Here is a 16199-nt window from a genome sequence, read left to right as displayed (position 1 = left end):
TGCACTACCCCCTACCATGTATGCACTACCCCCCTACCATGTATGCACTACCCCCCTACCATGTATGCACTACTCCCCTACCATGTTTCCACTACTCCCTTACCATGTTTCCACTACTCCCCTACCATGTTTCCACTACTCCCCTACCATCTATGCACTACCCCCTACCATCTATGCACTACCCCCTACCATCTATGCACTACCCTTTACCATGTATGCACTAACCCCCTACCATGTATGCACTAACCCCCTACCATGTATGCACTACCCCCTACCATGTATGCACTACCCCCTACCATGTATGAACTAACCCCCTACCATGTATGCACTAACCCCCTACCATGTATGCACTACCCTCCTACCATGTATGCACTACCCCCCTACCATGTATGCACTACCCCCCTACCATGTATGCACTACCCCCCCTACCAAGTATGCACTACCCCCCAATCATGTATGCACTACCCCCCTACCATGTATGCACTACCCCCCTACCATGTATGCACTACCCCCCTACCATGTTTCCACTACTCCCTTACCATGTTTCCACTACCCCCCTACCATGTATGCACTAACCCCCTACCATGTATGCACTAACCCCCTACCATGTATGCACTAACCCCCTACCATGTATGCACTACCCCCTACCATGTATGCACTACCCCCCTACCATGTATGCACTACCCCCCTACCATGTATGCACTACCCCCCCTACCATGTATGCACTACCCCCCTACCATGTATGCACTAACCCCCTGTATAGCCCATTGCTGTCTCAACATTTAGTGTTACCTATATATCACCAAATATTATGCCTCCTGATGCCATAAACCCTTCTCCATAAACTTAATAAAGGATGTGCATTGCACCTTCTCATAACCTCACCCCTGACATTGCAGGGACCCCAAAAGTGTGGGATCCTGGGCGGGTGCCACTTTCGCCAGGCCCAAAGGGCATATCCCATGTTCCCAAACTATTCAGACTCTGGCTTGGGTCACCCAATATGGCTAAAAACCCAAACTCCAAACTCTCAATTCACACTGTTTTAATCTTAAAGGTACAGTCTACTCCAGAATTGTTATTGTCTAAAAATCTAGATAATGCCTTTACTACCCATTTCCCAGCTTTGCACAACCAACACAGTTTTATTAATACACTTTTTACCTCTGTAGTCTGCCCTTTTATTTCAGTTCTTTTGACAGACATGCATTTTAGCCAATCAGTGCTTACTCATAAATAACTCTACAGGAGTGAGCACAGTGTTATCTATATGGCACACATGAACTAGGGCTGTCTAGTTGGGGAAAAACTGTCAAAATCCACTGAGATAAGAGGCGGCCTTCAAGGCATATGATTAGTATATGAGCCTACCTAGGTTTAGGTTTTAACAACGAATATAAAAAAACAAACAAGCAAATTTGATGATAAAAGTAAATTGAAAAGTTGTTTAAAATGGCATGCCCTTTCTAAATCATGAAAGTTTAATTTTGTCTAGACTGTCCCTTGAGACCTCAATGTACAGATTAGTGAGTAACTAATGTTGGAAGGTGTGCTAGAATAGTTATTTCTAATAGGCACATGACATATGACAGACGCATCTGTAGGTTAGGCACATGTTTATTTGTCCCAGTATTTTGCTAGATTTTACAGGCTCAGGTAAACGTCACCATTAAACACCTTTTAATTATAATCATCTTTGGCTGTCTTGCAGTAGATTAGCATTTCAGCTGACTGTGAATGTTTTAATATTACAAAACCATTAAATACTGAAGAATTGCAAAAGCAACACATGCATAATAAAAAAAAAAGACAATGCAAATGTGCTTAGTCTGAATTTCAAATGAGAAGTAGGATTTTTTTATGACAAATTTTGATTAGTTCTATTTTACTTCACCTTGCAACATGTGACAGCCATTAGCCAATCACAAATGCATTTATATGTATACTCTGAATTCTTGCACATGCTCAGTCGTAGCTGGTGCCTCAGAAAGTGTAAATTTAAAAAGACTGTGCACATTTTCATAATGAAAATGATTTGGAAAGCTGTTTAAAATTGCATGCTCTACCTGAATGACTAAAAATTTAATTTTGACTTCAGTGTTCCTTTAACACCTTTGTTTCCTCCATTCACCACTTGCCTTATTTTGAGCAACCAATCTAGTCACTGGAGTAAATACAGCTAGCCACAGTCCTTTTATTAAAACATTGCAGCTTCCTTATTGGTTAACCTCTGCTAAGGCCAATTAGGGACTGACATGTGCACTTCAAATTCTTAGAACACACATTTTTCACAGTTAAATTACATGAAATGGAGGCAAAATAAATAATTTAATTATGCTGAATTTTTACTACCCCTAATTAAACATTACAATCCTAATGTATTTTATGTCTGAGTATGATGGAGGCACTCCTGTCTCTCTGGAAGCAGTAAAACACATTTCAGAGGAATGTTACAGCAAAAGCAGACAAAAAAAATAAGTAAATAATAAAAGTATTTTACAATTATTTATTTTCTGTATTTAAATCATTTACAGGGAGATTAAAGGGACATGAAACTTAATTTTTTTCTATTCTGTGATTCAGATAGAGCATGTAATTTTAAACAAATTTCTCATTTACTTCTTGTATCAACTTTTCTTCATTCTCTTGGTGTCTTTTGTTAAAAAAAAGCCCAGGAACATTCATAATCGTAAACCAGGTGAGCATATGCGGTAGAAAAACATCCATACAGACATCTTAATTTTACCTTTTTCATGTGTTCGCTTGCCGTGTCTGGTATTATTTTGATTTGAGCAGCGTATTAATATATTTGCACACATAGGATAATACAGAAGAGAAACTTTAATTATAGACTATCGCAGAAACCATAATTAGTTGGGGTTTTTATGTCTGTATCCTATGCTGGCCTGTTCCATAAACAGTTAAACACTCTAATGTTGCAAGTTTTAATGCTGAGGATGTGTTTTGACTGTAATTTGTTTGCGAGATCTGTCAGCAGCAACAGCAGTTATAATCTGCATTCATCACATTTTGGGCAAGAACAGCTAATTGTATACAGACTGTAATCACAGCATTTAGCGCTACATTAACCTGATATAAAATATATATGATTGTGAAACAAATCTATCTACACATTTCTCAAATGCATCAGGCCATAATATGCATTTACACATTTACAATCAGGTTTGAGAGAAAAGATTTGGGTTGTGTCATTGTATTTAAAGGGAAAATTGTATGTAAAATTAAAATGTTCTTTTTTGTTTTTCCCTTGGTGATTAAACCTTGCAAGGAGGTTAAACACATAGTCAAAACATGCACCTACATATGTATAATCATGTATAGTTGACCAGCTACATTCTTTGCAGAAGCACAAGATTGTCCCTGAAACACAAACATTTTCTTTTATGATTCAGACAGAGCATACAATTAAAAAAAAAATACAATTTACTTTTATTATCAAATTAGCTTTATTTCCATGGTATTCTTTGTTGAAGAGATACCTAGGTAGGAATTTGAAGTAGGGAAAATGTGAGTAAAATTAAAATGTTCTTTTTTGTTTTTCCCTTGGTGATTAAACCTTGCAAGGAGGTTAAACACATAGTTAAAACATGCACCTGGTGCACCCCCGTGCCATTTCTGAGCAGGACATGGCCAGTAATTTATGGATACATATGTATAATCATGTATAGCTGTCCAGCTATATTCTTTGCAGAAGCACGAGATTGTCCCTGAAACCCAAAAATTTTCTTTTATGATTCAGACAGAGCATACAATTAAAAAAAATACAATTTACTTTTATTATCAAATTAGCTTTATTTCCATGGTATTCTTTGTTGAAGAGATACCTAGGTAGGCATTTGAAGTATTACATGACAGCAAATAATGCTGCCATCTAGTGCTCTTGCAAATGGATAGCATTCTTGCAAAACTGCTGTTGAATAGTGCTCCAGACACCTGCACACTCCCTGCTTTTCAACAAAAGACACAAAGAAAACGAAGTTTTGAAAATAGATTATTATTTTTTTAAAAGTTGTTTAAAATTGCATGCTCTATCTGAATGAATGGGGGAAAATGGGGCTTCACGTCCCTTTAAAAAAGGCATACATTTATTTTTATTTTTTCAAATTTAATGCCACACATTTGATAGTAAAAAATGATGCACTGAAAGAGTTGTCCAATATTAATCCTCGAGGGATAAGGACAGACCAGATTACATCCCTGTGTTAGAATATCAAAATGGCATTATTTAGTCACCTACATTCATTCAGGGAGATTCAAAAAATATCTAGTCAGTCTGAATTCCTCAAGACTAAACCTTGTATTAATCTGGGCTAATCCATACAACATTATCATTTTTTTTATTATATGCAGAATTGTTTAAAGGGACATTCCAAACAATTTGAGGTTGCTCCAATAAGAAGCTTCACTTTTAAAAGGACATAGAGCTACCATAAGTAAAGGCTTATATATTGTTATTGCTCTATTGTTTACTTAAACCTGCATGTTATCCTCCAAAAGGGTTAAACATATAGTAAATGTCAGCTCAGAACTGGCAATGCACTAGTGGTCGATAGCTGAAGGCAGCTACTAAACCAATCAGTGAGCGGCATATGTAAGTAGTCAGCAATCACTGGCTGTGTTCAGCTCAGGTATCAAACACATAGATGGAGCTATATAGCTCCAATATAGTTTTAACTTGAACATCCTTGATAATATGGATATGAAATACACATATTCTAACTACAATATACACAAGCTTGTTATGAACATATTACAATTATTGTAATGTTGCATTATTCAGCACTGCATAATTCAGGGCTTCAAAAATCCCAGAAAATTACCTCAGGCTGTATTTATGTACATTAGTCCTTGTATATCTGTATAGAAAAACAAGCTTTTTTTCCCTCCCTAAAACAATGCACAGTTAGATCCTACATTTTAGAGACTGGTTCCCAAATGTTATATAAATATGTCAGTAATTTGCTGGTGCATTACAAATAAACAATGGTATGTTACAAATATAAAATATTACATTGTAAAATATATAAAAATACTATAATAATAATAATAATAATAATAATAATAATAATAATAATAATAATAATATGAATCTGCTACATCAGATATCAGATGTACCACAGTATATTTAACTTATGTGTTAGTGAATAGGTTACTTTATACAAATAAAACATCTGGAAAAAATATGCATTTTTACAAGTTATAAATCCTTCTAGCTTCATATACAAAAAATAAGCAGGGAGTAATTCTAAATCCCATACATTAGCCTGTGCTTTCAATAGTCCAGACTCTAAGCTTTAAAAACAATATACTCTTTATTCAACTACAGAGGAATTTGTAAAATAAGATTCCATTTACAAAGTCAGATGTCCAAGATTCATACCACCAGTGCACTTAAAAAAAATGACTTGCAGGCAAAGAAAAATACTAAACGCAAACTCAGAATAATCAAAATGGTTTGGATACCAGGCTAAGCAGTTTCCTGCTTTAATTTCCCTGATGAACAACATCAAATTAATATTAAGAACAGGACCAGCTGGGTTTAAGCTCTGCTTTATCCCATGAGAAATCCCTATCACACAGACCTACAAATTCACAGAGGTGGAACCGTGCAGTTTAAATCAAAAGCAACACAAATCCGGTTTCCTAAAAGCAGCTTATAAGCATATTGGATTTTTTTTATTTTTTTTTACTTTCCCAAACTTACCATCTGCCCCTGTTTGAATCTTGGATCTGTTCCCAGTCATTTTGTTCATAATCCTTAGCTTTCCTTTGGGATAACTGTATAAACTTCCAGACTCCTTGATTTTTTTTTTTGTGTCAAGGATATTAAGAAAGTATCCTAAAAAATGACTTTTTTCCCTAGCTGCATATCCACTATTTAGCAAAGTGCTGCTTTGCTATCAACACTCTGCATACACTGTAGCTGAGGCTCATACAAGCACTTCCCAGCCCATAGCCTGAGTCAGCCAATCATTAGTGCAGGGTAGGATTGTGGGAAGAACTTTAGTGCTATCATACCCAGAGTCAGTTCCCTAGTTTCCCTAAGAATGAAAAGGTTCCTCTGGACTCACCAATCCCTGAGATGTTTTACTAAATAATAGATATAAAAGGGAACTTCTTCGAATAGCACATAGATTGCGGATACAGGAGAGGTCTTTTCAGGCTTAGTGAATCTAGGGAACTGGATATTAAAAAGTAGTTGTACTATGTTCTAATGCTGAAAGCAATAACATTTCTACCAATTACAATATGTCCTTGTTGCAAAAATGTGAAAGAAAATAATAATGAGTCTGTATTTGTAAATTTGATGACACCGACAGTTTTATTTAGTAACCCTTTCACTGCTAGGGCTTTTTCACGCCACTGTGCTAAGCCAATGTTATGCTTTTTTTGCTACTTGCATTTAAACCATACTGGGCCAGATTACGGGTGGAGCACAAAAGTAAGGGATTTATCGCAGAAGTTTGTGCTCGTCATATTACCACTCGCATTACAAGTTGAAAGTAAATGCGAACGCTTGAGCGCAATTGCGATTTATGCTAGAATGATTACCGCGACTTCAGAGCTCTGGTTAGGTGTTTTGCAGAACTAAAAAGTTGCACAAAACACATCAAAAATACATTACAAAGCATAGTTACACTAATAATGACACCATCTAATAAAATATATATTTTTTAAAATGCACATAAAAGGGATCAAAGATATGAGGTCTCAGGTGTTAGAAATAAAAGGCAGGCAAAGGGCTTTAAGATTAAGATTAAGATACATACATATACATTTCTAAAGAAATATATGTATGTATACATACATAAGTATTTATATACACATACATATGTACACATATATAAGCATATATAGAAGTGCATTGAAGCTCTTTCCAGTTACAATGCCTTGCAAATGTATTCACCCCCCTTGGCATTTTTCGTGTTCTGTTGCCTCACAACCTGGAATTAACATGGATTGTTGGAGGATTTGCATTATTTAATTTACAGAACATGCCCACAACTTTGAAGATGTTTTTTTTTTTATTGTGAAGCAAACAACAAATTGGACAAAATAACAGAAAAAGTCAATGTGCATAACTATTCACCCCCTAAAGTCAATACTTTGTAGAGCCACCTTTTGCGGCAATCACACCTTCAAGTCGCTTTGGATAAGTCTCTATGAGCTTGCCACATCTTACCCATTCCTCCTTGCAAAACTGCTCCAGCTCCTTCAAGTTGGATGGTTTGCGCTTGTGAACAGCAATCTTTAAGTCTGACCACAGATTTTCTATTGGATTGAGGTCTGGGCTTTGACTAGGCCATTCCAACACATTTACATGTTTGCCCTTAAACCACTCAAGTGTTGCTTTAGCAGTGTGTTTGGGGTCATTGTCCTGCTGGAAGGTGAACCTCCGTCCTAGCCTCAAATCACGCAGAGTGGTACAGGTTTTGCTCAAGAATATCCCTGTATTTAGCACCATCCATCTTTCCCTCAACTCTGACCAGTTTCCCAGTCCCGGCTGCTGAAAAACATCCCCACAGCATGATGCTGCCACCACCATGTTTCACTGTGGGGATGGTGTTCTTTGGGCGATTTGATGTGTTGGGTTTGCGCCAGACATAGCGTTTTCATTGATGGCTGAAAAGTTCAATTTTAGTCTCATCAGACCAGAGCACCTTCCTCCCTACATTTTGGGAGTCTCCCACATGCCTTTTCGCAAACTCAAAATGTGCCATTTTGTTTTTTGCTGAAAGTAATAGCTTTCTTCTGGCCACTCTGCCATAAAGCCCAACTCTATGGAACGTCCTATGTACAGATACTCCAGTCTCTGCTATGGTTACCCTAGGTCTCTGTGCTGCCTCTCTGATTAATGCCCTCCTTGCCTGGTCCGTGAGTTTTGGTGGGCGGCCGTCTTTTGGCAGGTTCACTGTTGTGCCATGTTCTTTCCATTTGGTTATGACAGATTTGATGGTGCTCCTGGGGATCATCAAAGATTTGGATATTTTTTTATAACCTAAACCTGACTTGTACTTCTCAACAACATTGTCCCTTACTTGTTTGGAGAGTTCCTTGGTCTTCATGGCAGTGTTTGGTTAGTGGTGCCTCTTGCTTAGGTGTTGCAGCCTCCGGGACCTTTCAAAAAAGGTGTGTATATATCTAATGACAGATCATGTGACACTTAGATTGCACACAGGTGGACATCATTTCACTAATTATGTGACTTCTGAAGGTAATTGGTTGCACCAGAGCTTTTTATGGGCTTCATAACAAAGGGGGTGAATACATACGCACATGCCAATTATCTGTTTTTTATTTCTAAAAAACAGTTTTATGTATATATTTTTCTCATTTCACTTCACCAACTTAGTCTATTGTGTTCTGATCCATCACATAAAATTCAGATTAATAAAACATTGAACTTAAGGCTGTAATGTAACAAAATAGGTAAAACGTTAAGGGGGATGAATACTTTTGGAAGGCATTGTATATGGATGAAAACATGAAAAAACATATTTATGCAATATTCATTTTTAATAAAAAAAAAAATTTTTTTTTTATTATAATTTTTATTGAGGTCAAAGTATTGGCATACATAAAAAAATAATATCAGTGAACAACAGTGCATGGTTATGTTCCTAAAAAAAAGGACTTATAAAAAGAGAACCATAAAGATTACATATTAAGAAAACATATGCAATTAATAATATCCACCATATCAATAGAGCATGATGTGAATAACCTGTAACAAACAGCGACTATTATCTGTAAACTATAACTGTAAATACAAATTTTGGTGCATAGATGATTCTGTAGCCCTGCCTAGTCATATGTCTTCCAAGCATATAGTAACGTAGACTCTATAAATTACACATTGAAAAGGCATATGCAATCAGTAACATCTGCTACATCAAGGAACATAATGCAAAAATTTTAAGTAGAAGTTTGTATACAATAAATGATGACCGCCATTTATATAATAATACGCTCTATGACTGAACATTTACTAGAAAAGGAAGAGAAACATATGCCAATATTCATCTAAGCCTATTATGGGGAGCAGGAGGCCACTCTTGGACCTCATACTTTATAGGGTGATAACATGGACCAAAGGCTATATGGAAGAGAAGAGACCCCTTGTGGGTCTCAGTATAAAGACCTCTTTTGTTTTCTTACTAGAGTTAAACAAATCCCTTTTATGCTAAAATGAGCCACTCATAGGCCCCAACACATTATAATTCTATGTAGAGGGAATATAAGAAATAATCTTACTGAACTAGGGAAGAAACAAGTGAAGCTGACCAATCATGCTAGGTTGGGTAGATAAAAAATAAGGTCAGCTATATGGTAACATGTAAGGATTACTATAAGAAGAATGGTAGTGAAGGTTGCGGTATTTGCAAGATAAACCACTTGTTTAGTCCTCCTAAACAAGGAGGCACATTATATAGGGGTTGGGGGCGGAGGTGGGCATTTAAATATAGGAGGCATGATAAAATAAACTTCACGCTAACAATATATTTGGTGAAAGCAAATGGCAATAGAGATAAATCCCTGCATAAAATAAGAACCTGTAAGCATATAAAATGGACTAGGGTGGATTATAATACAAAAGTATGTACCAAAATAAGGTAGGGGAGACTACTTATAGCAGAGAGATATAGTTAAAACTTGACGGGACAAACCAGGTTTGTGTACATGAATAGGGGAACTTAGTAGATTTCAGCTTATCAAGAGTGGGATGGGTAAATATATGCATTTGCTGTGATTACATAACAGTTAAACATATAGTCTTGGCACTACTTATAAAGGGTAATTTGCACAGCAATGTAGGGCTGGATCCAAAATCTTGCCACAGAGCCACACACTGGTAAACAAAAAAAAAATTAAAAGAAAATGGGCACCCACTACCCCGGCCGCTGGCAGTAGTGTGTCCTGACTAAAAGTAACTTCAACGCTCCAGAGGCATGACTGACGTATGAAAGACATCTGTGAAGCTGGGAAATATATATAGTGGCGATAATCCAGCCCTACCCATGTAAACCTGGGAGTATAGTATAAAAATCACTATATGGAAATTCTATTAAATATCATGGGATGTATGACATTTTTAATAAATATTTTAACTAAGAATTTACTGTAAATATTTAATATTTCAATGCTCCTTACATTGTGGAACATGTTCTAAGTATTTCTAAATAGATATTCCTATATATATCTATACCTATATATAATCATCTATATATATATAGGTATATATATATATATATATATATATATATATATATATATATATATATATATATATATATATATAATGTACCAAAATACCATTATATATATGTAGCAATATTTAATTATGAATTAATAGAACATATTCTGTTATGTGAAGAACATTGGAATGTAAAATATTCATATTTTCATGTCGGGTTTGTGCACATGAAAATATTTAATCGGGTTTGCTCAAGAGTGGGTCGTTAGGTTTTTTCCCCATTGACTTCTATGAGTGAATATCTGAACAAACCCTAAATGACTCCACCTTTAACTCTCGCCTCTATCCACCTACTCCACTCCCCCTCCATCTGTCTTTAGTGCTCAAGAGTAGACCTGGCAGACTACTTTTTAAACAAAACACGTACTATCCAAAGCAACATCCCAACACCAACCTGCAATCTTCCAACAACAGGCCCAGTTACTCCCTCTGCCACCCACTGCATCTTCCATCCAGCCACTGAGAATGAAGTTTCTTCCTTACTATCTTCCTCATGCCTCACTACCTGCCTGCTCAAGCCTATCCCTTCCCATTTAATACCCTCCCTGTCTTCCACCCTCACTCCTGCTCTTACTCACATTTTCAACCTATTTCTCTCTATCGGTTCATTCCCATCTTCTTTCAAACACGCAAAAGTCACTCCCATACTCAAAAAACCCTCCCTTGACCCTAATTCTCCTGAAAGATACCGTCACATATCACTGCTTCCACTAACATCAAAACTCCTTGAAAAACTAGTTTACAATCACCTAACCCACTTCCTGTCCACCAACTCCTTGCTTGACCCCCTGCAATCTGGATTCTGCCCCAAACACTCAACTGAGACTTCCCTTACCAACGTTACTAACGATTTTCTCTCTGCTAAAAGTAATGGCCACTATTTTATACTCATCTTACTTGATCTCTCAGCTGCCTTCGACACAGTTGACCACCCCCTCCTCCTACATACCCTTAGCTCTTTTGGCCTCTGTGACACTGCTCTTTTTTGTATTCACTCCTATCTTTCCCACAGGTCTTTTTCTTTGTCATTTACTGGTGACTCCTCCTCTCCAATGCCTCTGTCTGTTGGAGTACCTCAAGGGTCTGTTCTGGGTCCTCTACTCTTCTCCATCTATACTTCTTCACTGGGTAAACTTATCAACAGTTATGGCTTCAAATATCACCTTTATGCTGATGACACCCAGATCTACCTCTTCACCCTGCTCTCTCTCCCTCTGTCCTTTCTCATGTCAGTGACTGCTTATCTGGTATTTCTTCCTGGATGGCCTCTCACCACCTAAAGTTTAACATGTCCAAGACTGAGCTCCTTTTAATCCCCCCCCCTCAAGCTCTACGCTGACTTCTGACTTTTCAATCCCTGTTGACGGCATCACCATTTCCCCATCGCCCCACCTTCAATCCATCCTAAATGCCTCTGCCAGGCAAATCCACCTTTCCCGTCGCTCTGTATCTGTTGCACCTCTCTGTGAGTACCTTTATTGGTTCCCCATTCACAGCAGAATTACATTCAAAATCCTCACCCTTACATACAAATCTCTCACCAACGAGGCTCCCCACTACCAGTGTTCCCTCTAAGGCCAGTTTTGTGAGCGGCCCATTAGTGAAACTGTTAATAAGAGAATAATACCTTGCAGTCTGTATTGTGCAGTGTTTGCTAATTGCTGGGTGCGGTTCCTTAATTAACTGTTTCACTGCTGGGATGCTCACAAAACTGACCTTAGAGGGAATACTGCCCACAACCTATCCTCTCTAATAAACAAGTATACTCCAGCCCACCCACTAAAATCCAACAATGACCTGCTCCATGCATCTTCGACTATCACCTCCTCTTATGCTAGACTGCAGGACTTCTGTCGTGCAGCACCTACCCTCTGGAACACTCTCCCTCGTGCTGTCAGGCTTTGCCCTATTCTTTTTTCCATTTAAATGTTCCCTGAAGACTTTTTTGTTCAGAGAAGCCTACAACCCAACTCAGTGATAAATTAATTTCTACTTACCTAACATTTCCCTCATCTAACTCTGCATTAACATCTTTCTCAATCTTGCTGTCCTCACCTCCTGTTTCTTAACCTCCTACCCTTCTAGATTGTAAGTTCCCACAAGAATAGGGCCCCCAATTCCTTCTGTATGTGTTTGTAAAATGTTGTCCTGTCTCTTACAAGTTTTATATCATTGTTTTATTTAAATGAATTGTACCCATGGACAGCGCTGCAGAATATGTTGGCGCTTCATATTAAAGCAGAATAATAATAACATGCACGTGATATTCTAAGTTTGGCTTTTTGCACATTTTGGGTTAGCGCAAGAGCAAAAACAGCTTACTTTCAACTCATAATATAAGCGCAACCCAACGGGTGCAAACAACTTACTTCTGGCGCAATTAACCCTCAAGCGGGAGAGTTAATTAACGCTCCACTTGTAATCTGTCTCATTGTAAGTCAAATTTTAGTGAGTGGCACACACAAATTATATTTTGTTTTTTGTTTTTCAGCAGGCCTAGCAGATTCAGAATAAACAGTTCCAATATTATATTTCATGGCATGTGAGAAAGCTGCACCAAACTGGATATTTTGTGAAGATTTTAATAAATAATATTTAAAATAGCCAGGTGACCACTGTGATTTAATTGTCATCAAGGGTAGCCACATGCAAAATAAGGTATTGTACTAAAAAAAAATGTAATAAAGGGACTTGTCTCCTATAAAATAAACTTTATTAGAGGTGTCTTGATATAACAGTTTTTTTTTATTGTGAATATAATATCCCATTATCCAGCACAACCCCATATATTGTGGTTTTTGTTTTTAAAGAAGATCAGGGTGCTTGTGGTTTTCCCTTTGAAAGAGCACGTAATTTTCTTTCAAATGAGGGGTCTTGAAGGTTTGTGGTTAGTGAGTTTAGATAGATGGGTTTGAACCCCCCCCCCTATCTAGCTTCCTTATCTGCCTGTCAATTCTTGATTCCAACCCCTCTGTGATGTCAAAACACAGGTTTATAATGACATCACCGGCAGTCCCATTTAGTTCTGGGAGTGTTCTCTACTATCACATCATGCAGATTGGGGATTCCTCTTCTGCTCTTCATGACAAAAATGGGCCATCACATGCTCTCAGACAAAGATCTGCATGATGACCTGTTATTGTGATTCACATTGAAGTAGTTAAAGAACTAGTAAATACAGTAGATTTGCATAACCAACACATGCATAATAAAAAAACAATGCAATAACACTCAGTCTGAACTTTGAATGAGTATTAGATTTTATTCTGACAAATTTCAAAGTTATGTCTCTTTCGACTCCCCCTGTATCATGTGACAGACATCAGCCAATCACAAATGCACATATGTATTTTCTGTGAATTCTTGCACATGTTCAGTAGGAGCTGGTGACTAAAAAGGTGTAAATATAAAAAGATTTGCACATTTTGTAAGTGGAAGTAAATTGGAAAATTGTTTAAAATTACCTGCGCCATCTGAATAATGAAAGTTTAATTTTGACTTGAGTGCCCCTTTAAAGGACAACTCAATGCAGTAGAATTGTGTATTTAACAAGTGCATAATAAAAAACACAATGATTTAGCACCTACTCTGAATTTTAAATAAGCAGTAGATTTTTCTCTGACAAATGTACTTTTTCTCTAAAAAATCCTTGTTTTACTATAGGATCTATTTATAGATGTGCAAGTATGCACTGACTATGAACCAAGAAAAGTAAACTTGGGTAAAATAGCCTTTGAGAAAGACTTCCAACTTTATACGTCAGTAAATAGATAAACTAATTGTCTTGCAAGCAACTTGTCAAATCCAGCCAACTTTAGATCTTAAACAAATCCAAAATTTTTCTTTCATGATTCAGAAAGAGCATGCAATTTAAAAAAAAAGTTTCCAATTTACTTCTATTACCAAATTTACTTTGTTCTGTTGGTATACTTTGTATACTTTGTTGAAGAGCATCCTTGGAGCACGACATGGCAGCAAACAATGCCATCTAGTGCTTTTGCAAATGTATAACATTATTATAAAACTGCTGTGAAGCATTGCTACAGATATATGCATGCTCTTAAACCTACCGGCCTGTTTTTCAATAAACAATACCAAGAAAACACTTTTTTTTAAAGTTTACATTCTATCTGAATCATGGGGAAAAAAGGGTTTTTTATTTTCCTTGATACTGGGGATTTTAAGTCCCATGTACTGCACCTACTATAGCTAGGATAAGAAAGGACACAGTGTCAGTCTTTTCTTTGCTGCACTTTAAAATGTATTAGTTTTTTTTTATTTTTTATTATTTACTGTAAAATGTGTTTCTGTACTTAAATATTGTTTAATGTTTTTTACTTGTGAGGCTTAATACAAAGCCCCGGGCTGAGTCTAGGGTATGCAGGTCATTGGCTGGTGGATTGGTGCCAGTTGTGGCCTGGGGCCTTTACCGTAGCCCCACCAAGTATCCAGCCTGCCCTACACCTCACTGCCTTGCTGTATCTGTCAGCCAGATCATGGCCAGTCCTTCCTCCAGCCCATCTATTCTCTGTCCAGTCTTGTCCACAGCGGTCTACTCTGTAAGTAGGGTGTATTCATGGATTATTGGAATCTGCATGTTTCACCCAGTTTCTGCCATCTGTCTGTCCTCTAGTATATACTTATATACTTCCCCCTAAGTGTTGTCACCCTGTGTCTATTTGTAAACTATAATTGTAGGTTTACCTGTGTCTTGCCCCATGAGCAAGGGAGTAACTGCAGTGGTTCAGTGGTCTCATTTGAGACCATGCACATATCTAGGGCCACTTTCTGGTCATTTAGTCAGTAGTGGTATTACTACAAGGGGACCCTGTGGTGCCTGGTCTCCACTTGCATCATATCTGGACCCTTTGTGTGCCCCTCCCCACCTGCAGAAGAGGGCTCACAATAAATAAAAAGTGTATAAATTTGCCTTTATGGTTTCAGTGTTTCCAAGATGGCTGCCATAGTGTTGTTGTACAGAAAACCTGCCACCATGTTTGTACAGGAAGGCTGTGCAAGTTCATCTTCTCTGGCATGGACTAAGTACGTGGAAATACAGCAGTAATAGAGAAGTTGTTGGTGGTGGATGTTGATATCTGTGGATGCCTGTTTTTGTGTGATTGTGGGTGTCTGTGGTGCATTTTTTTGTGGGTGCATGTGTAGATGTCTAGGTTTTATTTTGCTCTTATAGTGTAGATAACAAGTGATCAGATGCCTATTATTTTGAGCGACTGCACGGCTGATGAGCAACAAGACACTCCAACTAAGGAAAGCGGTTGGTAGAGCTTGGCTAATGAAAGACAAAGGAAGCAAACATAATGTTAATTTGTTTTAAACATGTGTACACTCGACTGATATGTTACTCTATAGCAAAACAACAGAAATGTCTTGAAATTATAAGTTTACTGTCCCTTTAGCAGTAGTGAATCTGCAAAACAATGAACACTTTAGCTGACAGTAGCATTGTCTACAAAATAAAAAAAATGTATAACCAGATTTACATTCCAGTGTCAAGAATTTGCTTAGTAGGTCAGTCAAACTCCCAACAAGGGATTGTCCGTTCAATTTGTAAAACAGTCAATTTCTTTACAGTTACTTTAATGAGTACTGGCAACTAGATTTAATATTATTTATATATATATATTAGACGTGCACAGCAGAGAAATTTGTTTCGATTCGTTTCAGACCGATTCGGATTTTTTCGAATTTCGTTTCGGATTGATTCGAATTCGGATACATTCAAATGTATCGTTTCGGATTCATTCAGATTCGAATAAATTCGGATGTATTCGTTTCGGATTCGATTAGTAAATTCAGAGGTTCGGTATGTGTTATGTTGATTCAGATGGTTCCAAGTTACACAAACAGAATTATTTCACTGTTCTATCTCACTAAATTTTATTTTTATACTGAATTGTGATTA

General features: G+C 37.2%; 1 protein-coding gene across 1 annotated transcript in view; it reads right to left on the bottom strand.

Annotated features, from left to right (window-relative positions):
* Nucleotides 1-5902, bottom strand: part of FGD3 (FYVE, RhoGEF and PH domain containing 3) — a 398102-nt gene extending 392200 nt beyond the window's left edge. The window contains exon 1 of the mRNA XM_053720753.1: nt 5726-5902. Coding sequence (XP_053576728.1) covers nt 5726-5774 — 49 coding nt within the window. The 5' untranslated portion in view covers nt 5775-5902. The remainder of the gene's footprint in view (nt 1-5725) is intronic.
* Between the last annotated feature and the right edge of the window lie 10297 nt (nt 5903-16199).

The sequence above is a fragment of the Bombina bombina genome, chromosome 7 (genome assembly GCF_027579735.1).
Source record: "Bombina bombina isolate aBomBom1 chromosome 7, aBomBom1.pri, whole genome shotgun sequence".
NCBI lineage: Eukaryota > Metazoa > Chordata > Amphibia > Anura > Bombinatoridae > Bombina > Bombina bombina.
This window is presented reverse-complemented; position numbering and strand designations above follow the sequence as displayed.